This window comes from Sinocyclocheilus grahami, unplaced genomic scaffold (genome assembly GCF_001515645.1).
Source record: "Sinocyclocheilus grahami isolate Dianchi unplaced genomic scaffold, SAMN03320097.WGS_v1.1 scaffold474.1, whole genome shotgun sequence".
In the NCBI taxonomy this organism is placed as follows: Eukaryota; Metazoa; Chordata; class Actinopteri; order Cypriniformes; family Cyprinidae; genus Sinocyclocheilus; species Sinocyclocheilus grahami.
Genome location: NW_015505653.1, coordinates 516,849 through 540,203, shown reverse-complemented (window position 1 = coordinate 540,203; position 23,355 = coordinate 516,849). Strand labels below are relative to the sequence as shown.

The following is a 23,355-nucleotide window of genomic DNA, read 5'->3' as shown; positions in this document are numbered from 1 at the left end:
GTGTTAGATGGACAAAACTGACAGTGTTTTTCTAATGTGCATGCAGCCATTGTCATTGTTGCTGCCTGCTTTTATACAGCAAACTACCAGTTCACTGTCAAAACTGTAATGAGGCCTGTTTTATTCATCATGTATAAAACAACTTTAAAATTATTATTAAAATCACAATGTTATATTATAATAAAATTACTAAATACACTTGAAATATTTCACATACACATAGCTGTACAGCTAAAGAAATTAATAATACTTAAAAACAAATATTTTTTAAATAATGTACACGATATAGAGTTATATCTATATCTATATCTAGTAATGACCTAGAAAAAGCTGGCCTGTCCCAATACCCAGACTTAAGGGCTTGTGATGTTGCATCCACAGCAGCAGGTGTCAGTATAGCCAGCAAACCAATTACCTTTAAATTGCCAAATGGTGCATCTTTTACAGTAAATTTAGTTGCAATTTTATATGCTTAGTGTTTCTAAACCAGTACTTACCTAACCTCTCACTCAAAATCAACATTCAGCATTATCTTTCAGAAATGTTTGTCGATGAAATGACACTAAGCAGGACTATGCTGCAGAGTCTTTTAGAGTATGGTCTCCTCTCTCCTCCACTCCATAGCTTCCAGTGTAGCACTTAGCTCGGCCTCTTCTTTAGCATGACGTTCCCTCACGACTGCGATTTGCTTCTCCAGTCACCACAGCTGCTCCTGGTGCTTCTTTCGAGAACTTCTGTAGGTGCTTGAAACTTTACTGTTGGAAAAAATGATTGCAATTATTCTAGCATACATGGGTTGTTGACATTTAGGTGTACACAGATAATGGTAATGCTAACTTGACACAGATAATGCTAACATTTTGTAACTATTGTAATTTTACACCACTCTGAGCGGGATACAAACCAGCATCAACTGGCATGTGGTTCAGACACACCAACAAGGATGCTCAAGACCTCTCTCCCATCCAGATCATATAAATTGGTGTTTTTGCACCGTTCCGAATGAGATTCAAATCAACATCAACTGACATGGGAATCAGGCTTACTAACAAGGACTCTAAAGACCACAGACACTAGAGTCAGTTGCTAGTCCACCTCGTGAGGCCAGGTGAGTGGGGTTTACCTAGGGTGACCATACGTGCCATTTTCCCAGGACGCGTCCTGGCCAGGATTTCTATATTGCCTAAAATATCAAGGTTTTGGCTTTGTTTGCGTGTGCAGACCGATGTATGACATCAAAGTACCATACAGATGGTTATGCTTTCGAAACGCTCTCGAGGTACTTTGATGTCAAACACTGATTGGTCTGAGTTTGGTCGACTTAAAAACGACCACTGCTTTTAAGTCGAACACAACTAATATGTACGCGTAATTGCATCGCTTTGACCGTAGATCCCACCTTCTCACACGCCATGATTGGTCCATTATGTACAATGCTTGCATGTTATTGGTCAAACTATTTTTCGATCATTACTCAAGCAAGCATGAAAACAGGAATACAAAGCAAAAACAAATCCTGGCCAGGACGCGTCCTGGGAAAATGGCACGTATGGTCACCCTAGTTTACCTGCACATCTTTACTTAGGGCTACATAATGGTTAAACAGTTGATCACAATTATTTTGCACAAAAGTATAATCACATGAGTACAAATCAAAAGAACATCAACTTGCATAGTTTGCTTTGCAGATTTCTATTGGCAGTGAGCATTTTGTGCGCCGTTTATGTGCCCCGGGCGCTTTGTGTTTTAGCCACCTACTGCACCTCGTGTTTCTGTAGGAGCTCTCTGAGTGCCTGAAGTTGAAAAAAAAAAAAAATCAACTCTCTTTTTAAAGTTTCTGCTAATATGACAGTTTCCTTAACAGCAAACCAAAGATTTTAGAGCGCTCGCGCTATAATCCTTGATTAGACTGACAGGACAGCGGATTCGGTGGAAAAACGTCCTGTCTGATTGGGACCTAAGTAAACCATTGTGCAGAAAGCGTATTGACTCATGGAAAAAGTTCTGATTGGGAGATTTAAACTGTTGACATTTGGCAACCACAACCACAAAACCTTGTGGAGTCTTGTTACCAATGATACCAATGATTAAAATGATATGTTTTTAGGATAAATAACCATCACAAACGATTATGTTTAATAAATCCAGAGATGCAGAAGTCATTATCACAATGAAAATACGATTCATCTGAACTGAACTGACTTGAGCTAAATAATGACACTACGGTCTTTTAGAGCTGCTTTACAGCAGAATCTGAACTTTATTTATACCTGTGAAGCTGATTTGACACAATCTGTATTATATAAAGGTGACTTGACAGCTCTTACCAGCCTCTGTTACATATTATATCTGTCAGGATTGTTGTTAGTGAAGAGCTTGGGACTGTAGGGCTACCGAATAGCTTTATTAGACCTTAGTCTCAGCCTCAGATGTCACGCCCACGGACCGTCGGCTGATCGTCTGATGCATACGTATGGCACACAAAACTGGAAACACTTTGGGAGTTTCGAAGTCGTCATCGGATTGGTTGAATTATACATGAATTCCGGGAGACGTGCGTGTCCCGTTCTTTAACGTTCCGCCTGGAAACAAATATTCCGTGACGCCAAACCCCCTTATGTTAGAAGCCATCATGTTGTCGACTGTGACGATGAGCGCTTATCAGGATCAACTGAACGCTGGATTTTCAAAAGTATGTGAAATATTTAACGTTCGCTGCATAGAATCTTTATAATACGTCTAAGAGTTTTACACACGGTCTGTTATTGTGGAGACATTTCCACGCCCCTAAACATGATGCGGCACAAACGTGATTGGTTGCTTTATCTGTCAGTCATATGGCCTCTTGGGCGGTCCTTGCCATTCAAAGCGGCCAAGGTTTCCAGGCCTTCTGCGGTCAGTCTGAAGGTCTGGCTACACGAGACAAATTAGACCTTGGTTGTAAATGGCGTGATCATGGGACTATATAAGTTGTTACTATGACAATCATGTGACTGCAGATACTGTACTTCTTATGCTAATGAAAGTGTTGTGATGTAGTTTTGGATTACTTGTAGTAGCGGGAGAGGCGTGCAATCTCCTCTCTGTTGATCCTCCTCTGAGTGGTGCTGTCTGCGAGCGCCGAGTCCAGCGACTCACGTAAAGCTGCCACTCTCTTCCTCGGTGACTGTTCCCTACAGCAGGAAGTAGAACATCCACAGATCAAGTCTTTTTCATGAGCGTCTGGTGTGTTTTGATGTTTTGTTCCTACCTTTGCAGTGTTGCTTGTAGTTCTCTTAGGATAGAGTGATTCCGACGATCAGGAATTCTTCCTCCACCTTCTAGTTTTACCAGATTTTCAGCAATTCTCTACAAACAAAACCAGGCATATCACTTTTCAGTTCTGTGGTGCTGTCTGCGAGCGCCGAGTCCAGCGACTCACGTAAAGCTGCCACTCTCTTCCTCAGTGACTGTTCCCTACAGCAGGAAGTAGAACATCCACAGATCAAGTCTTTTTCATGAGCGTCTGGTGTGTTTTGATGTTTTGTTCCTACCTTTGCAGTGTTGCTTGTAGTTCTCTTAGGATAGAGTGATTCCGAATAAGTGATTCCGATAGAGTGACAAGCTTTATGATAGCAAGAAGAGTTTAAGCATCTGGTAGTTCGACACATTGTAACTCACAACTTTCTGTTGACCTTCATTGAAACACAAAGGTAAGGTACATCTCCTAAACCAGGGGTGTCCAGTTATGCTCCTGGAGGGCAACCATTCCAGCAGAATTTAGTCCTAATTAAACACACCTGAACTAGCTAAATAAGGTCTTCAGGACCACTAGAAACTTCCAGGTAGGTGTGATTCTGGAAAGTGGCCCTCCAGGAGCAGAGTCCTAAACATTAGGGGTGAAGATATTATGGTCTGCAGGCTATTAAAGGAATATCATCTTGTAAGTCATTCAGATTAAAACTCATGAGGTCACACTAGTGTTGACAATGGCACCAAAGAGCTCCCTTTATAATCAATTAAACTGCCGCACGAGCTCACTGACTGAGTGAAAACTCCTGTTATAATGAAAAAGTCCTTACTGTACAGTGAATCTCTCATTTACATTGCGTTTATACTTTGCTAGTTATACCGAAACGATTCGCGAGCACGCAGGATTCTGACTTAGACGCTTCTGATTGGTCATTGTGTTCATGTGCTCAACCAGCATGTCCGTGATTGGCTACAATGCTCAGTACTCCAAAAACACATCATTAGAAACCTTTGTCTCACTTCACAGAGTGCCGCTCACACACACATGGGAACGTTTAAAAGCAGCTGCATATCAGCTGGTACTGGATCGACCCGGTACTACCAGTACTGCGGAAAGACTGGTATCATTATGTTTTGAAAATGTAAGTATTGACTTGGTACTGAAGTGCCCGTACTTTTGTCAACACTAGGTCACACATTTCAAAGCACCTGCTGGGTGGCTCTCCTCTCCCCCAGCTCATCTCGCAGACTGTCCAGGATCAGAGCACCAGCAGAATCCTGGGCACTCTGGACCATCAGCGCCAGGTCCAAACACCACCTCTCTTTCTCCAGGAGCCGGAGATTCCCACACATCTCTGACATCTCCTCCTGTGCAAAATTGACTCATGTTATGAGAAATTTTACATTTCAACTGTGAAGTAATCCTGATGAACCTGCATTGCATTGCATTCATAACATATATAAGTGCAACCCTTGTGCATCCTTAGGGGACATTTTTGTCTTTTTCTCTTCTTTTTTTATCATTTAATATTATTATTTAGTATTAATGCAAAAAGCATACATTTTGTGAAAATTTAATATTTTTATTGGAATTTTACTATTTCACACTCATTTCCTTTCATAAATCTATTTTACACACGATCCTGGGTCTATTTTTTTTTTACCTAAAGGACAAAAATGTCCCCATTGAAACCCATAAACGGCAATATTTAATCCCAGTGCTATTTAAGCATGAAATTATGCATTCTTTGTTAATAGGCTTTGATTATGTTGGTAAGGCATCACATTTTTAAAAATACTTTTTTTCCACCTGTTTACACCATTTCTGAGGTTTGGCCTATGGAGAAAAACTCACTTTTTTTCCTGTTTACTGCTTCGGCTGAAAAAAAGGCAATTGAATTGAAATTATGTAATTATAATTGTATGGGGGGGATGTATTGATATTGATATAGGAGTGTTGTTTGTGTGTGTGGTTACTGAGAAATTTGTGTGTGTTTGTGCGAGTTGCTAATAAATGGTAGTTGCTAATAAACTAATAAATGGTTTAGTTTTTTAGCTTGTTTGTTTTGTTTTGTTTTATCTGAAACTGCACAAAAATAATAATGCATCAAAATTAATGTTGTTGCTAATCATTGACATATCCAAGACTGTAATAATCCAAAACAAATTTGCTTAGGATCAAAATCCTGAAAATTAATGTATACTATATAATATTTTATGACCGTTTTTTGACATGGACATTTTTGTCCTCTAACACACACACCAGGTTTAAAACTGGTTCTGAATATAGAAAATTGGGGTAAACTTTTCATATGGCTCACCCTGACTGTCAGCAGCTCATACAGTAGAGCTGCTTTCTCCTCTTTGGTGTTTTTGGAAAGTGAACTAGCACGACCTCTGACCCCTGCGAGCGTGCCAGTGTCGGGACTGATCTTGCCTTCTCCTGCTGCGCCCTGCTGCGGGATACAAACAGCGGCCCTGTCCTGCTTCAGCCTGGAGATCCTTTGCAAAATTACACCGGCCTTGTCCTCAAACTCCTGTTCTGACAAGCTGCAGTTTACGGAAAGAGAGAGAGAAAAAGAGTGAGAGAGGCTTTTCAGATCTAAGACGATGTCAGATAATTTCATTATCAGACCAAATTAAGTGGATTGAATGATTGGTTTGGAAAGGTAATTGCGTGTTAAGCCAGTGTAATTAATCTAATTAGGACTGAAAATAAGACCAAAGCTTTGCTGAGATACTTGCACTCAGATTCAAGCTGCATACCAATTTCCTTTGAAAATATAATGCCAAAGGTGTGCAGATGAGATATTTATTCATCTGATGCACTAAAGCAAAAAAAAAGATTATAAAATAGCTTAATTTTTAGATTAAGCTTAAAGTTAAGAATAAAAAACTAAGAATTTTAAGTTAAATAATTTAGCTAGATGGCAACATTTATACACTCTCAAATAGTAATGTAACAAAGGCCGCTGTCGTATCGAAGTACAATTTTATGACATGGTAGTGTCCCAATACTCACATGCAGTATTATTCCAACTCAAAATCATGTACTTACTTACTGTCAAAGTACTTTTAGTGCATAGCAGAAGAATGGAATCGGGATACAACCAACAATTTTCAGTGCACTAAACTTAATATTGTATGCTGCATGGGATGGATAGGAAGCAAATTGAGATTCAGCCTTGGATATCTCTGTCTAACTAAGGCTCTGTCCCAAATGCCACCCTAAGCTTATGAGATCCTTCTCTGAATACTTTGGTGACATAATACAGCACCTTTCTGAAACCTCGAATGGAACACCCTGCAGTTACCCTTACGAAAAAGAAGTTTATTCAAGTGTGCTATGTATACTTAAAAGTATACTTTTATATACTAGAAAGTGGGCCAATTTAGTCCCAAGGAGTATTGAAAGAGTACACTTACAAGTATACTACTAGTACACTGATATTTGTATACTTACTACATAAAGTATACTTAAAAATATACTTGAACTTTACTTAAGTATACTTACTAAAATAAACTTGAAGTATACTACTTTTTGGTAAGGGTTTGGTAGGTAGCGTTATGGTTAGGTAACGTTTTTTAGGGTTAGGTTAAGTAGTCCATTGAACCGACTTAATTTCTCACATGAAATTTCATCAAGCAACAGTAAATGTGATCGCACCTTAAGAGACTGTATATAAAGCAATAACCTGTTTGGTCTGGTCTCAGCAGTGCCCTCTGGTGGACTGGAGGATGCCTCGCCTGTGTCCAAGTTCTCGTTTGTTGACTTTGCGAGGTCTGGCTGGGGTGTGCTAATTGTTTCTGTAAGAAAAAAATACCACTGTATTTATATGTGTGTGGTTGTACTTTCATGAGCTGTAACTCAAAGAGTGTGCAGCACCTGCATTCTGTTGTTTTGTGGCTTCGCACAGGGACAGCAGGTCTCTGTAAGCCTCCTCACACTCCTCACTGTCAATCAAAGAGCCATTATCAGCATACAACTCACACACGCACACTCCTCCTGCCAATCTTAGAGGCCAAAGGTCAAGGTTTACAATGTCAAAAAGAAACAAGAAAACACTTTCAGGATCAGTTTTAGTAACGATTATGATATAGACAAGTGACTAAGCGCTGATCCTGGATCAGTGGTGATTTTACCACTAGTGTAGTGTGAAACAGAGGTAAAGACAGCTGCACACCAGTATGCCAGAGCCATGTGTAGAGCCGAGCTGTCTGCCTCCTGTCGGCTAAGACTCATGCTCAGCTGCTCCGATTCTCCTTTCTTTTTGACCAGTGCGGCATTCAGACGCTCATTCCGAGCTTTCAGTCGCTCCAGACACCTGCTCAGAGAAAACACACCTGTAAGAAGAGATTCAACAGTTCCAGCATTCAAACATTATTCAATAATTAGGGTGAAATATCATTCTGTCTAATCAATTGACCAAATTTCAGAAACTTCCCCGGCTCAAATTCTTTCTCAAGAAAGACAAACATAAATAGTTTACTGAATGTATGTTTACAGAGTAATCCACTATTTTGTAGAAGGGGCTCAAAATGACAATTTTAACCTGAGGTTAGAAGCCAAATAACAGGGGGTTAAAATGACTTTAGAAAGATGGCAGCATCATTATTTTATTTGTGCACAGAGACTGGTAGGTCTATTAGTAAAATCGGTTACCTTTAGCAATCTTTGCTGCATTATATGCAAATTTTAACAGTTAAAAAAAGGGAAATACACTTCTTGTGTTTTTTCCTGAAATTTGCATGTTTGCAACTCAAGACGTATCAAAGATATTTTAATGCCCTTTAAGACTTTAGTTCTTAACCATTTTTCTTCTGGTATTTTCATTTGTAAAGCCCCTATTGTTCCTTTCCAGAGATATATGGATTTCATTGCGGCTCCTTGAGTGAATTATTAAATTGTACACGTTTTCAGTGGTCAAAAACCAAATGTGGGTCACTTTGCATACAGATGATACTTTTTTCTTTTGAAGAGAATTGTCTGAAAAACAAATAATGTTGAAATAAAAAAAAATGTATCTTGTTTCACTCTATAAAACCAACTTCATAGAACATACCTGTCTGAGTGCTAAAAATGCACTTAAATGGACAAGCTGAGGCACAATAACTTGCTCTCAGTTAGACTCTATATTATGAATCAGTTTCAGGAATATTTGCATGACAGGATTCTGTTCATTTTAACAGCTTCTGAAGCTACCAAGAGTTTAAATCAACCAGTTAATAACCATCCAGAATGCCCTAGCAACCGAATAGCCACTCAGAACACCTTAGCAACCAGTTGACAACCATTTTGAGATGATAGGAGATTGTCTGGGAGTGAAAGGAGGGAATGGAATCAAGACAGACTCAAACTTGACAACCACAGCTCAATATTTTAGGAAGGGTTTTGATGGTGTTGTCTTTGGATGCAGATCATGGCCAGTGTAATCCGAGTCAATACGGAGTAACAAAACAATTTCATCTCTCACCTCTGCAGCTTATCCATCTCAGCCTGAAGCGCAGAATCAACAGTGCAGGGAGACGGAGGGGAGTCCGGCCTGAAGCCGGGCAGTTTGCGGGACAGCAGAGGGGATCCAGGATATGGAGGAGAGGAAAAGCAAGGGCTCGAAGTTCGAATGATGGACTGACAGGAGGAGAACAACTCACTCCATACAGCCATTTCCTCTTCAGGTCCACTACCTGTAAAAAGATGAGTTCAGCAACACAAGTTATGAAATTATAATTATATGGCTGAATTAAGAAATCAAAGTGTGTTTTAATGCCTAATGAACATCGTTTCATCAAATCTTTAAAGATTTTTTTTTTTTTACTAATCAGCTGATCAATATATATTATTGTAAAAGTATTTAACTTCAGACAATTATAATGTTGGCCCAACAACACATTATTTATGATTGCTAAAAATGCACTATATAATATTTAAAGCTACTCTTTGATATGAATAAGAATATAATAGTGTATATATTTATTTTAGATTATTCAATATTAATAATATTAATAGTATTATTACTTTGAGGTGTGCCACTGATATACAAGGTTAATATAATTTAATTTAATTGCAGTTGCATATGGACTTTAAAATATTAAATCATATTTTAATATAATTATATGCCTCTTTATGGCACCATTAATTTATGTCCTATACCACATGGCAATTTTACAGTTATTATTAAAATTATAACTTTTTAGATGTTTGCACTCTATTATGAAGAAAATTCATTACGTTTTTTTTATCACACACACACACACAAAACCTCATCAAAACAAAATGTGGCAAAACACCACTAATGATGCTTTTATATTAACTTTATTATAATTAATAACATTATTAATTATTATTATTATTATTATCCAAATTCCTAGAAATTATTATCATTATTTTATTAAAACAACAAAAGTATTATTGTTATCATTAATACCAAAAATTAAATCACATTTTGATATAATAATTATATTATATCATTTTTAAATATATTTTTAATAATTCACTATATGTCTATTTATGGCACTATTAATTCATGTCATATACCAGATGCCAATTTTACAGTAGATCTGTAGTAGTAAATGAGTTTTATGATTGAAAATGTAAACATTTTCTCTATTAATGATTGATTAGGAATCCTAATCAACCTTTTCCTGTAGCCACTTTTTCTCATCCTCAAGATCCATCAGCATTCTTTCAGCACCCACAAGCTCACCCTGTCGGCTCTTCAATGAGGTGTTGAGGTCTTGGTTGTGTTTGTACAGCGAGAGAACATCCCGCTGATACTGACGTCTCTCATCAGGGGGCAGAGCAGAGGGGTATGAGATCCCCAAATCCGTCTCCATCTCCTCCAGCACCTGGGGCAGATCACACACATCAGAGCTGAGGGACGTTCAGATGCACATACAGGATCCTACGGCGGGAGCTACATTGGCACCTGTGTGGCCTGAACCCAGCTCTCCTGGGCTGCAGAGAGATGCTTTGTCCAGATTGTCTCAGCATTCTGAGTGTGCAGCCTGAGCATGTTCCTCCCCTGACCGCTAGAGGCCTCAAGAGCAGAGAGAGCCGTCTGCAGCTCCTTCCAAAGCCCACTGCTGCCCCCTGTGCAACAACAGAGGGTTTTTTGTGTGTGTAAATTTCCAAATTGTTATGCAGTATTATTATTATTCAGATACACTTAATAAAACAAATACAAACAAAATATTAAAGCAAACTATTAGGGAAAATGTGACAAAACACCATTAATGATGTTGAACTTTATTATTATAACAACATTTATATTTTTATCAATAATTATAATGATTAATTAGTTATGAGCCAAATTCTTGTTTGAATACATTTTTGATTTACTATTGTATTCTTAAAATACAATTATCATTATCATTCTTTAATGTTTTCTGTACAAAAGTTTTTATTTTTAAAAAATATGATGATGATGATTATTATTAAATAAGTGTTTCATAAAGAACTTCTTAGGTGTTTGCACTCCATTATGAAGAACACTCAATAGGTTTTTAATTGTAAGTGTTTTTTTCCCTCCCAACATCCATATTCATTCTTACAAAAAACCGCATCAAAAGAAAATGTGGCAAAACACCACTAATGATGTTGAACTTTATTAGTATTAATAACATTACTTATTATTATTATTATTATTATAACCCAAATTATGATATAAAAATGATGATAATTGTTTTATTATTAAAACAATAAAAAATATTATAATTATGATGATGGTGATAATTACTACTACTATTACTATTAATACTACTACTAATAATAATAATAAAGTTTTAGATGTTGGCACTCCATTATGTAAAAAGCACACTCTGAAAAATGCTGGGTCAAATATTACATTTACATTTACATTTAGTCATTTAATCATTTAGAAGACGCTTTTATCCAAAGCGACTTATAACCCAGCACTGGGTTAAAAAGGGACAAACCCAGCTATTGGATTGTTTTGACCCAGCGGTTGGGTTGTTTTGATCCAGCAGGTGGGTTGTTTTGATCCAGCAGGTGGGTTGTTTTGTTGCGCTGCCTGTACAAGTCTCTTGCGGTCTATCATGAGAAATCACGAATGTTGATTGACTGCTTTTGCTTTATACAAAACAATATTTAAAAACGTGTTTTTAAACCAAGCTAATCTAGGTTTAGATTTTAAAATAAGCCCTTTCTTGTCATTTTTTGCTGCTGCTTGCGAGGGTTTTTATTGAAATGTTTGCTTTTATTTCCTTTTTTTTTCAGTCGCCTTTAAATATTAAGTAAGAAGTATATATAGTATTTAGTATAGGTTTGGTTTATCAGAATCATAATCATGTTTACACATACGAGGAATTTGTTTTCGTGACAGAAGCTTCCACAGTGTGACAGAATGATAGTGACAAAAAAACACAGATAATAAAAAATAGATCAAGTAAAATAAGGAATAAAAAATATACAAGTCGACAATTTTATGTACAGGTATATAACAGTTATATTGTTATTCTTCGTTTATTGGTGTGATTTACTGTAATATGTGGTGTTCTGATGTTGTCAGGTTGTCATGGAGACCCCTGAGCCCGGTCAGGCAGATGGTGAGGAGCGGATGATGGAGCTGAGACCCAGGACCCGCTCCAATCCGGAGGGTGCAGAGGACCGGCGCAGCAGCACCGGCAGTCTGAACAACAGCCTTGCATCGCCACCGCCGCCGCCGCCACCACAGCCGGCCGTGGGCAGCCGTGTGGAGGGAGAGGGAGAAGCGGCCAGCTCCGACAGCCCTCCGACTTCTGCCACCGCCATCTCAGCCACCGCACCTGCAGCTGTTACTGCGACGGGAAGCTCCACGGCCAGCATGCCTGCCATAGCTTCTGCGGTGAAGGAGAGACCCAAACCCCCTCAGCCGTCCATGAGCACCCAGATCCCCCCATCAGCTGAGTTACACCTGCGGGCGCCACGAGTCAACTGCCCAGAGAAAGTGGTAGGTCTGTCAATAACTTCCAGGCTTTCAGGATATGTGCATCTGAAAACACATCTGTCAGTCAAGTTTTCTCGCAATATCTTTTTTTTTTTTTATACAGATCATCTGCTTGGACCTTTCAGAGGAGATGTCTCTACAAAAACTGGAGTCGTTTAATGGGTAACTTTACAGTTTTTCAGTTAAACCGTTTCCTTGGTTTATCACATTCATTTAGAAAAGACGAATGTATTTGAAATACATTTTCTGTGAATGATTTATATTTCCAGGTCCAAGACGAACGCCTTAAATATTTCACAGAAAATGATTGAGATGTTTGTGAGAACCAAGCACAAGATCGACAAAAGGCATGAGTTTGCTCTGGTGGTGGTGAATGATGATGCCATGTGGGTGAGTGGACAGAAACACAGCTTCAACTACACTGTCACTCTGAAATTAAAACTCGCTGTAATTTCATGAATCTGTCTTTGCGTAGTTGACTCACTGATGGGTCAATGACATGACGCTCTTTTTTTGTCTGGTTCTGTTAATTTAATCAGAAGGATTCAAAAAGAATGAAATTCTTTAAAAGTAATCTTTTTATTATTTCACAGAAAATGCTTTAACAAAATTGTTTACTGACAGTGTTATTTATATACTATTATTATTGTACTTTAGTATTATTTTATTTGCTTTTGTTTTATATTTTCATTTTAGTTTTAGTTTATTAATTTGGTTATGAGCTTTTGACATTTTCAGTTTTTTATATTTCTATGTAGATTTAATTGAATTTGATTCATTTTTTTAATTTTAGTACTTATTTCAGTGAGATGCCAAGGCAACATGTTTAGTAGTTTTTCATTTAAGTTTTTCTTGTAATATATATATATATATTGTCTCCAGACCTAAACCCTATTGAGCATCTGTGGGGCATCCTCAAACGGAAGGTGGAGGGGCGCAAGGTCTCTTAACATTCACCAGCTCGGTGATGTCGTCATGGAGGAGTGGAAGAGGACTCCAGTGGCAACCTGTGAAACTCTGGTGAACTCCATGCCCAAGAGGGTTAAGGCAGTGCTGGAAAATAATGGTGGCCACACAAAATATTGACACTTTGGGCCCAATTTGGAAATTTTAATTTAGGGGTGTACTCACTTTTGTGGCCAGCGGTTTAGACATTAACGGCTGTGTGTTGAGTTATTTTGAAGGGAACAGCAAATTTACACTGTTATACAAGCTGTACACTCACTACTTTATATTGTAGCAAAGTGTAATTTCTTCAGTGTTGTCACATGAAAAGATGTAATAAAATATTTACAAAAATGTGAGGGGTGTACTCTTGTGAGATACTGTATGTAAATGTGTATATATACATACAGGGAGGACCCTCATGAATAGAAAGTCTCTCAAAATATCAGATTATTTTTATGACAAGGCAAGGTTAGTTCAGGTTGTGAAGTATCATGTTTTACGACTTTACAAAAACAAAAATAATTTTAAAACTTAAATATTTAAGACACATGCATGTATTCATTGTGTGTGGAAAATATGATAAATACTTTTTACTTGATGGTTACATCCAGCATTTTTTTATTTACTATTACAGTATTTACTATATATTTTTTTTACTTTCTTCTACTTTATATTTAGTTTTCATTTTAACTTTAGTTTAAGTTTTAGTAATTTAATGTGCTTTTGTCATTTTCATTTTTTTTTCAAATATTTCTATTTATGTATTTTTATTTCAGTTTTAGGTTTAGTAATGTTGGTACTTCTACTTAAACCTTTATTTCAGTTAGTTGCCTGGGCAACATTTCTGATTTTCATTTGTTTTTTAAATATTTTGTTGACAAAAAGGTATAAATGTTTTACAAAACCATATGAAACCAACATGAATATAAAGAGTACATTTTAAAGAACCGAAATAACATATGCAGGAGTAGTATTGCTTGACATATAGAGCACGTTACACTGCTGTCAGTGCTTGACGTTCATATGAACGACCACTTTAATTTGAATCTCTTTCACACAGTTATCAGGATTCACGTCTGATCCGCGAGAGCTGTGCAGCTTTCTGTACGACCTGGAGACCAATGTCTGCGAGTCCTTCAGTATCCTTATTTAGAGAGTTTGGCTCATTTTTTGTGCTTGTGGAATCAGGTCGGTCCAGATACACATTAATAAGGGATGCAGAGGAAGCAGTGAGAATGAATCATGATCACACTGATCATTTCCTTAACTTTTACCTGTAGATCTGGAAGATCTCCTCAATGTCATGTGAGTAGTTTTTGTCTTCTGTGTTCGATAATTAGACTGCTATAGATTAAAATCCCTCCTGTTCCCTCTGGTTTCCTGCTCTTGTAGCTTGCAGAAAATTGAACTTCCTCAGATGGAGAACATTCAGACCATCCCACCTCCTTTCGTAATCCGGACTCTCCTCATCTTCAGCCGGCATGCTGGCATGCTTCAGTTCAACCCTTCTGATGCTGCCAAAGTGAGTTTGTTTGACACGTTACTACATAATTATGAGTCAATGACAAGAACACTTTTTTTACAGTGACTTCGAAATCTGGGGGGAAATCTTTCACAATCATGCAAAAAGTTGGATTCCTATAGCAATTACTGGACTTTACCTGTGAAAGTTTGCAGAACTGTGGTAAATGTGACCTCTCCTTTGTCCACCAAATCAGTATACAGAAAAAAAAATCAAAAACAAAAACCAACATATGAGGTGATATCAGTGACGACCCCTAAAATCCTTCTCATGACTGTAAGTCATGTGGTACAACTCCTTAAAAAAAGATATGTATAAATTTATAATTTATGAACGTTGGTTAAAAATGCTTTTTATTTTGAAATATATATATATTAAAATACTTTTTGGAAATAATCATGAAGATGTGTTCATCCACATATATTCAAATTGTAAGGACAATTACTTTTTAATTAATGGTTACACCACATTACACTCATTCAAATTAAACAGAATTTTTATTGAAAATAGCATGTTTTTCAAAACCATATAAAATCAACATGGACACAAAAATTCTTTATCGTTCAGCTTTAAACAAAATTAATCCTTGAGAAATTTAGTTCAAAACAGGATTATAGTTAACTAAAACTAAAACCATAAAAACATTTTCATTACTTGAAAAAAAAGGTTAACTGAAAATAAAGTAAAATAAATAATAATAATAATAAATTGTTTAATAATAAAAAAAACATGACAAACAACTAAAACTTAAATAAAATTAATAAAAACCATAGACATATTTAAAAACAAAAACTAGTATAATAAAAGGGAAAATGACAAAAACACACTCAAAATTAATCAAATTTAACCTAAAATTAACATGAAATGAGAAAATATACAAATAAAATCTAAAATATTAACAAAAACTATAATACTACCTTAAAGGGATAGTTCACCCAAAAATGAAAATTGGATGTTTATCTGCTTACCCCCAGGGCATCCAAGATGTAGGTGACTTTGTTTCTTCAGTAGAACACAAACAAAGATTTTTAACACAAACCGTTGCAGTCTGTCAGTCTTATAATGGAGGTGAATTGGAATCACGGCTTTAAGAGTCAAAAAAACATACACAAACAAAACCAAATTAAACTCTGCGGCTCGTGACGATACATTGATGTGTAATCTGATTCACGCAATGTCTGAACTGTCCTGAGCGCGTCCTCGAAAGCCGACACATGACATGTCGTCTTCTTCTTCTTCTTGCTTTATGGCAGATCGCAGACTTATAAGTGCATTACCACCACCTATCTCTCAAATAGACCATTGACACTCTATCTACAATCTCAATTAGGAGTGTCAATGGTCCATTTGAATCAGAAGTAAAAAACTATATAAATACTGTTCAGTTTCTTGCACAGACCGATCATTTTGTTTCTTTACACATCAATGTATCGTCACGAGCCGCAGGGTTTCATTTGGTTTTGTTTGTGTATGTTTTTTTGACTCTCAAAGCCGCGATTCCCATTCACTTACATTATAAGACTGACAGACTGCAACGGTTTGAGTTAAAAATCTTCGTTTGTGTTCTACTGAAGAAGCAAAGTCACCTACATCTTGGATGCCCTGGGGGTAAGCAGATAAACATCCAATTTTCATTTTTGGGTGAACTATCTCTTTAATGATACTAAATAAACAGTGTTTTCCTCAAATGAGTAATCCTGCATATTCTCTTTCTTTCCAGAAAATGCTGCAGTCTCCCTATTTCTTCTTTGATGTTGTTTATCTTCACAATGGAACTGAAGAACAGACAGAAGACACTAGCTGGAAGGTTTGAGCTTCCTATGTTTCCCTTCAGTTTTTATAAAGAGGTACTGAATGTCTGTGTCTGTATTGTCAGGATGTGTACGCCTCCTTCAGTGAGCTGGACTCTAAGGGAATGTGTTACCGCTTTGAGGTGTCCCTGTGTGGTCCTGCTATTGAGCTGCACAACTGCATGGCCAAACTGCTGTGCCACCCACTGCAGAGACCCTTCCAGAGCCACGCGTCCTACAGTCTGCTGGAGGACGAAGACACGCAAGAGAACGAGGCCACGGTTTGAGACTCAAATCTCCTGGATTCATAACCAAACACTGAAAAACTGAAGGAGTGACCTGTGAATAACTGCATATATATATATATATATATATATATGGCCTTGCCCACTGGTTCTGTACTGGAAATGCCTCTTTTATTACTTTACTCAGCAGCTATAACCACACTAGCTCTCAAGACCCTGCTGTGGAACAGTCGATTAAAGCTAACCAATCAGCTCTAAATGTTCTGGTTTCTGAAAACGTCATGTGAAGGGATACATCATGCATCAAACGTCCGCTGGTTAAGTGGCGGAGATTCACAGATGAGCTCATGTGAATGATGGCCATAGAGATCCAATGACTGGATCTTTAATGTGCTAATGGTTTAGTGAGTTCATCTGGACAGCAGCTAAATAATACTGTTTGCTCACTCCTGTCAAATAAATGAAATGTAAATGATCTGTGAGACTCATTTGCTACATGGGTGCCTCAAAAACGAACCAAAAAACATGGTCGAGAAACCGTGTAGCTGTGAACAAAATTATTTTAAAAGACAACCGCATTAAATGACAAGGCATTTGAACTAAAGACATTTTCAAGTAAAAAAAAAAAAAATTAGTGGGACCTAATAGAGGGCTGGGCTTGATGCTGTTCATCATAATTTTGACTGGATAGTGAAAAGAAATATTATTGGTTAATATATTTCACAAAAAATCCAAAATATATATATATATATCCAAATATCATATATAACCAAAAGAATGTATGGATAAATGCTACACTGCATTATTATATACTGTACTAAATGTATATCCTGTTAATAAAAGAATTGGGAAGGGCCAGTGAAGAATATGTAATATTCACTAAAGATACATTCTGCTTTTATAAATGCAAAACAAAACTCTTGATGGGAAAATTAAAGCAGCAATGCAATTATGACCACAAGAGGTCGCAGGAGTACAGCTGAACAAAATAAGAGTCATTCTTCTTTTCATTTACCTTTGGAATTATTAACAGGAACTGTTTTGTTTTTTAAGAAGAAGATGCTTTGTTTTGATGCTTTGACCACAAGCGCGTGTGAATCTGTGATTCTGTATCTTGCTTTTGAGCAGCACAAAAGTCCACAGATAATAGTCAGAAGAGTGTTCAGGTCATATTTTTTCTCCATTATTGTGTTAATAATCATTAACCTTTTTCACCCTGTAACCTCCTTAGTTCTGAGAAGTATTTTATTCCAAACTGTAAACAAAGATGGAGGAAAACCATCAAGACCATCAAGATGCTCAATTCTTAGAAATGGTCTTTAAACTTTCCTGCCACTTTTAAAAGAAGATTCCAAAAGTTTTTTTTGTTCGTAGCTATGCCATAAAACAACCATTTTTGGTTCCCCAAAGAATCTTTCAGTGACCAGTTCTAAAGTTGTTGTTTTTTTCTTAATGTGAAGAACAGTTGAATAATCTAATCGTTCTTGGAACCATACAAGCCAATAAAGAACCTTTATTTTTAAGAGTGAATAATAAGTGTACCCACAAATATGTGATTTACTGAATGGCTTTATTCCTTTTTTTTTTTCACCCAACATTTACTCACCCTCCTGTTGTTCCAAACCGGTATTACTGGAATACTCAGCTTTTGTTTTCCAGAGAAGACTGACATGACAGTGAGTAAATAATGAAATTTTGGGTGAAATTATCTTTAAAATGAAACAAAGGGAAAATAAAAATTCTGCCATCATTTACTCACCCTCAAGCTGTTCCAACCCTGTATGAGTTTCTTTCTTCTGTTGAACACGAAAGAAGATATTCTGAAGAATGTGTGTAACCAAAGAGTTGCTAGTAAAAAAAAAAAAATACTATGGAAGTCAATTGCTACCAGCAACTGTTTGGTTACCCAAATTCTTCAAAATATCTTCTTTTGTGTTGCGCAGAAGAAAGAAACTTGAGGTGAGTAAATTATGACAGAATTTTCATTTATGGGAGAACTATCCCTTTAAAATTTGATAGCACCAAAAAAAAGAAAGTGTGCAAAAATTCTAATGCCCTATATTAACCACAGTTCATCTGTCTTTATTGTCAAATGTCTTGTGTTTGGCTGTCTTTTGCAGATTCAGCTTCCTGTTTTTGTCTTAAAGCTCATTTGCGTTCTGTAAGGGAATTTTGAGAACTTTTAGTCAGTTTCAAAAACCCTCTGTAAATTACTTTCCGTTGAGGATGGATTGGCAAGGAGACAATGGCCTGCAAAAAAAAAAAAAAAACCCTGACTTACTTTATGTTCCCTCTTCACACTCTCCCAGACACGACTGTCAGCTGCTAGCGTCATCGCTAGCCCGGGATCAAACGTGCTGCCGCCTCCTGGACTTCTGGGAGAGTTTGTTATTCATTCCTGTGAGGAGGATGACAGGTCACCATTGTTGTCCCTCCGACTCCACCGATGTAGCTCTGCAGGAAACAGTTTAAGATGGGTTGTTTTGATCATATGTGTTTATGTATCTGATCTGATCCAGGAAGAGATGGAAGGACCTGCTTTTGTCCTTTGCAGGAACATTGTTCTTCTTGGCCAAAGAGGGTAATTCCTAAATGATGGCTGATATAATGTGAATTAACTCATATTGAGAAACACCAATATGGATGCCAAGAACAGCTAACGACAAATCCCACAATGAACTTATGAAATAAGTGTTATCTAGATGTTCGACGGTGGTCTGCATTCCTTGTCAGGGTTTGGTGTGATTTAGGAGGGAAAGTAAGGGAGGAGCTCCGGCTCTGTTTATCTCTGGAGATCTCGGTAGGTTCAGTATGAAGTACCGATAACCTCTGGAGCTTTTCTGGGGAGGGTCTGGAAAGAGTCACGGCGCGGGAAGTGTGTCTCTGCATTTATAAACACAGCTCCCGCCCTGTGTCCTGGTAGAACTGTTTACATGTCATTGCCCACAAGTGTGACGGGGTATTTTGGTAACCTTTTGACCATCATTTTTTCATAACAAACCTCTAGAATCTAAATCCTCAGAAGGTCCATCTCATTCCCACAACTGGACCTCAGAAATGTACAACAGCAGCTACTCCCGGGCCACATTCGGACTGGAGGCGAAACAAATCCACAAGGCAAAGGGGAAAAGCTGCGGCTACTACATGAGGACCCTCTTCTTCTTCTCGTCTCTGATCCAGTCCCTCATCATCGCCAGTTTGGTGCTCTTCCTGGTGTACGGCCAGCCGGAGAAGACCGCAGAGGAGAAGAGAGTGGAAGAGCTGGAGCTGGCCTTTAACAAGCTCTCCACAGACAACACCAAACTCAGAAAAGACAAAGCTGACCTCACCAGTGCCCTCAAAGCAAAGACTGGAGAGAAGGATGCGGCGGATAAAGAAATAGCAAAGCTGAAAAATGACTTGAACTTGACAACAATCAAGAGCAGTAACTTCCAGAAGTCTCTTGTAAGTCCTTTATTTGCTTGTATGTCATCACCATCATTTACTCACCCTCATGTCGTTTCGAACTTGTATGACTTACTTTCTTCTGTGGAACAAACAAAAATATATTTTTTTAAAGAAGAAAGTAAGACATGAGGGTGTGCAAATGAGGACTGAAGTTTAATTTCCGTGTGATGTTTTTCATTTTTGTCTTGTTCATTTTAAGATATTACCAAATTAATCGTGTGTGATTAATCTTGAAACCCTAACACTAATAATAATTACACACTTGATTTTGATTGGCTGTTTTACAGTCTCTTTGTGAGGCCAGTAAAATGAAGCTTTCAAGCACTCGAAATATTCCACTCCCATGTCCACCAAGCAACAACAATCAGAATGGTGAGTGCAATCAATCAATCAATGATTAATGAATAATCAAATTCACAGAGGCGGTCCTGTTTTCCCTCTCTTTTCTCTTCTCAGGTGAAATAAAAACTCTAAATACTCTTCTGGAACAGCAGAAAGTTCTGTATGGAATCCTTAAGAGTAATTTCAGCCAAACGATGGAGTACCTTAAAGCTGACTTGGACAACGCAGTGAAGGATAAAAATGAACATCATAGTCTGGTGATACAGCTGAGACAGGAAAACCTGAATTTGAAATCCCAGCTTGATGTTTACACCAAGAAATGCAAAGAGGACTTTGCAGAGTCCCTCCAAGGCATCCAGACGGTCACAAGTGCCTTCCTGACCAAAATCGACAACTTCTTCACCAACTCGGTCACGTTTCACCTCACATGCTCGAAACAGGAAGAACAAATGGCAAGGATTCGCTCCAACTGCTCAAGCCTCTCTCGGCAGGTGGAGGACAAGTTCCAGAGCTACCTGGACAACGTGGGAGCGAAGGTCTCGAGCATTCAAAAACAGAGCAGCCGGCTGGAAGTACAGAATGCCGAACTGACTTCCGAACTGGACAAGTGCAGAACGGATCGGGAAAAAGAGGCTGCGGAGAGCAGCAAAAACCTGCAGGACGCACAACAGAAGTATGATAAGCAACTGGAGCAGCTTCTCAAGGAGCAAAGCAAACTGAGGGATGCCAAAGAACTAGTAGAAGCCCAGCTTGCCGTGAAGGACGCCACACATATATCGTTGCAAAATGGCTGCGTACAACAGGTAGGAGTTACGCTGGGATGAGTAGTGATGCTTAACATTTGGAAAATCTTCCATGATGGCCATTTTTAGGATAAGTGCATGTTTGAATGCTGTAGGGTGTACGATAATTAAATCGATATTCACTGCTTGTGCAGCCCAAACCTGCTGGTCTTCAACCCCCTGGCATAGCCGGCCTTTATCCCCCTGCACCTGGTAGGGGCCATTAACCGCTAAAGGTAAGTGGTCTTCATTCGTCATGGCCAGAATTTCATTTGAAAGTCAATATTCATTTGGTCCTACCCACTTTGAAGGGTGCTGGGCATTACTGTCCATTTGTTACATGCTACACCAGAGATTCTGCTCCTGGAGGGCCAACGTCTGGCAGAGTTTAGCACCAACTTGCTTCAACACACCTGCCTGGACGTATCTAGTAATTTTATAATGACCTCAAGAGGATAGTTCACCCAATTGTTCCAAACCTATATGAGTTTCTTTCTTCTGTTGAGCATAAAAGAAGATATTTTGAAAAATATGGGTAACCAAAAAGTTGTTGGGCCCCACTGACTTCCATAGTATGGAAAAACAATACTATGGAAGTCAATGGGGACCAGAAACTGTTTGGTAAGAAAGAAAATACTAAAGGTTTGGAATGGCATGAACGTAAGTAAATGATGACAAAACTTTGGGTGAACTATTCCTTTTAACTAGGGCTGGTGCCAAACTCCAGGAGCACAATTGGACGCACCTGTCCTTCACAAAGACATACATCACTGTCACTTTAATTTTGAATCGGAATGTGACAACGTTGCAGGTAAATTAATATGCTCAGCTCTTGCAGGTGTGTTCAAACCTGATTCTGGAGGTCCCTGCAGATTTTAGCTGTAACACACCTGCCTGGAAGTTTCTAGTGATTCTGAAGACCTCGTTTAGCAGGTTCATGTGTGATTCATTAACCTTGCTGAAAGGTGGCCCTCCAGAAGCAGGACTGGATACCCCTGAGCTACTGAGAAGGTTGTGGCAAATAAAACGCTTATTAACTCGTATCTTGCCTTGAGCACTCTGTGTAGCATTTTGTCAAAACCACATGAAAGTATGTAAATACATAGGGAATAGGAAATAGTCTTTTAGTGTATGAGGGAACAATTGACAACACAATTAACTACAAACCTACACTCAGAAAAAAAATGTACAAAAGCTGTCACTGGGGCGGTGGTACACTTTAAAAAGGTACACCTTTGTACCTTTTTTTTTTTTACCCCTGAAGTGTACATATTAGTACCTAAGTGAAAGGGTAACACCCCAGTGACAGCTTTTGTACCTTTTTTCTAAGCTTTCAGGATCATGTGATGATATATGGTAAAATTATTTCCATCAAGTGACCATTGTATGTATACTTTACTACCTCAATTATTTGGAACAAACTTCCCATAGTTTTGTCCCACTTCAAGGGCACACAGTTGCCTTTTAAAATTTGCCCATGACTTCCCAGAGCTCAAACAGAGGGCCATATGACTGATCATTAACATCTGAAACAAAACATGCAATACTTTGTGATAAGTGCTACACTGTAAAACAAAATCTGACATTTACAGTAAAATACCGGCAGCTGTGGTTTCCAGAGCTTCACTGTAAAAAATATGCTAGCAACATTTTAGGTTTTTCTTACTTTAAATTCACAATAAAATACCGTATTTCATTAACTGATGTAATGTTAATAAACCAACATATTGAAGTACTAACATCTGTTTTGAACCATTGTAATGCACTGATAACCACCAAAAACTGGTGATGATGAGAAAGTCACATGATGAACCAAGGCTCATCACAAACAGCATTTCTACGAGCTGAGGAGGGCAATACTTATATATAGAAGGTGCACACCGTGTCATTCACACAAACACTAAACCCCATCACGGTGACACACGATACTGAAATAATGCAATAAGCATTCATTTAACAACATTAGATGTAAGATTAAACCCGACACAACTGATAAGAAAAAACTAAGAAGAAACATGTTATTTCAACAAAAAAACATCAAATATGAAGTGTCATGCAGGGAATTCTGGGAGTGTCAATTTACGGTTTTTCACTGTAAATTAT

At 37.9% G+C, this 23,355-nt stretch overlaps 3 protein-coding genes across 3 annotated transcripts in view; 2 read left to right on the top strand and 1 right to left on the bottom strand.

Moving 5' to 3' along the window:
- Positions 1 to 301: 301 nt before the first annotated feature.
- LOC107553531 (Usher syndrome type-1C protein-binding protein 1) lies at positions 302 to 10,317 on the bottom strand. Its single transcript, XM_016235793.1, has 11 exons — positions 10,158 to 10,317; positions 9,936 to 10,077; positions 8,706 to 8,916; positions 7,416 to 7,556; positions 7,118 to 7,185; positions 6,927 to 7,038; positions 5,553 to 5,781; positions 4,441 to 4,599; positions 3,251 to 3,348; positions 3,051 to 3,173; positions 302 to 755 (listed from the first exon to the last, which is right to left on the bottom strand). The coding sequence occupies exons 1-11, from the start codon at positions 10,242 to 10,244 to the stop codon at positions 698 to 700; spliced, it is 1,428 nt and encodes a 475-aa protein (XP_016091279.1). The 5' UTR covers positions 10,245 to 10,317; the 3' UTR covers positions 302 to 697.
- A 1,422-nt stretch (positions 10,318 to 11,739) lies between these two features.
- On the top strand, positions 11,740 to 17,424 carry babam1 (BRISC and BRCA1 A complex member 1). Its single transcript, XM_016235818.1, has 8 exons — positions 11,740 to 12,179; positions 12,280 to 12,338; positions 12,446 to 12,566; positions 14,185 to 14,263; positions 14,405 to 14,429; positions 14,517 to 14,646; positions 16,367 to 16,453; positions 16,523 to 17,424. The coding sequence occupies exons 1-8, from the start codon at positions 11,766 to 11,768 to the stop codon at positions 16,721 to 16,723; spliced, it is 1,116 nt and encodes a 371-aa protein (XP_016091304.1). The 5' UTR covers positions 11,740 to 11,765; the 3' UTR covers positions 16,724 to 17,424.
- A 1,733-nt stretch (positions 17,425 to 19,157) lies between these two features.
- plvapb (plasmalemma vesicle associated protein b) overlaps positions 19,158 to 23,355 on the top strand; it is a 5,409-nt gene continuing 1,211 nt past the window's right edge. The window contains exons 1-4 of the mRNA XM_016235792.1: positions 19,158 to 20,125; positions 20,416 to 20,500; positions 20,585 to 21,273; positions 21,408 to 21,488. Of these exons, the coding sequence (XP_016091278.1) occupies positions 19,739 to 20,125; positions 20,416 to 20,500; positions 20,585 to 21,273; positions 21,408 to 21,479 (1,233 nt within the window). The 5' untranslated portion in view covers positions 19,158 to 19,738 and the 3' untranslated portion in view covers positions 21,480 to 21,488. The remainder of the gene's footprint in view (positions 20,126 to 20,415; positions 20,501 to 20,584; positions 21,274 to 21,407; positions 21,489 to 23,355) is intronic.

What these genes read in the sequence shown, in the direction of transcription:
- LOC107553531 (XM_016235793.1), bottom strand. Translation starts at nt 10,244, where the DNA reads ATGCTCAGGCTGCACACTCAGAATGCTGAGACAATCTGGACAAAGCAT. An exon ending in GAGATGGATAAGCTGCAGAG is followed by an intron (nt 7,557 to 8,705) that starts GTGAGAGATGAA and finishes TTCTCTGAGCAG; the next exon opens with GTGTCTGGAGCGACTGAAAG. An exon ending in GCTGAGACCAGACCAAACAG is followed by an intron (nt 5,782 to 6,926) that starts GTTATTGCTTTA and finishes CGTAAACTGCAG; the next exon opens with CTTGTCAGAACAGGAGTTTG.
- babam1 (XM_016235818.1), top strand. Translation starts at nt 11,766, where the DNA reads ATGGAGACCCCTGAGCCCGGTCAGGCAGATGGTGAGGAGCGGATGATG. An exon ending in TCAACTGCCCAGAGAAAGTG is followed by an intron (nt 12,180 to 12,279) that starts GTAGGTCTGTCA and finishes TTTTTTATACAG; the next exon opens with ATCATCTGCTTGGACCTTTC. An exon ending in AAACTGGAGTCGTTTAATGG is followed by an intron (nt 12,339 to 12,445) that starts GTAACTTTACAG and finishes TTATATTTCCAG; the next exon opens with GTCCAAGACGAACGCCTTAA.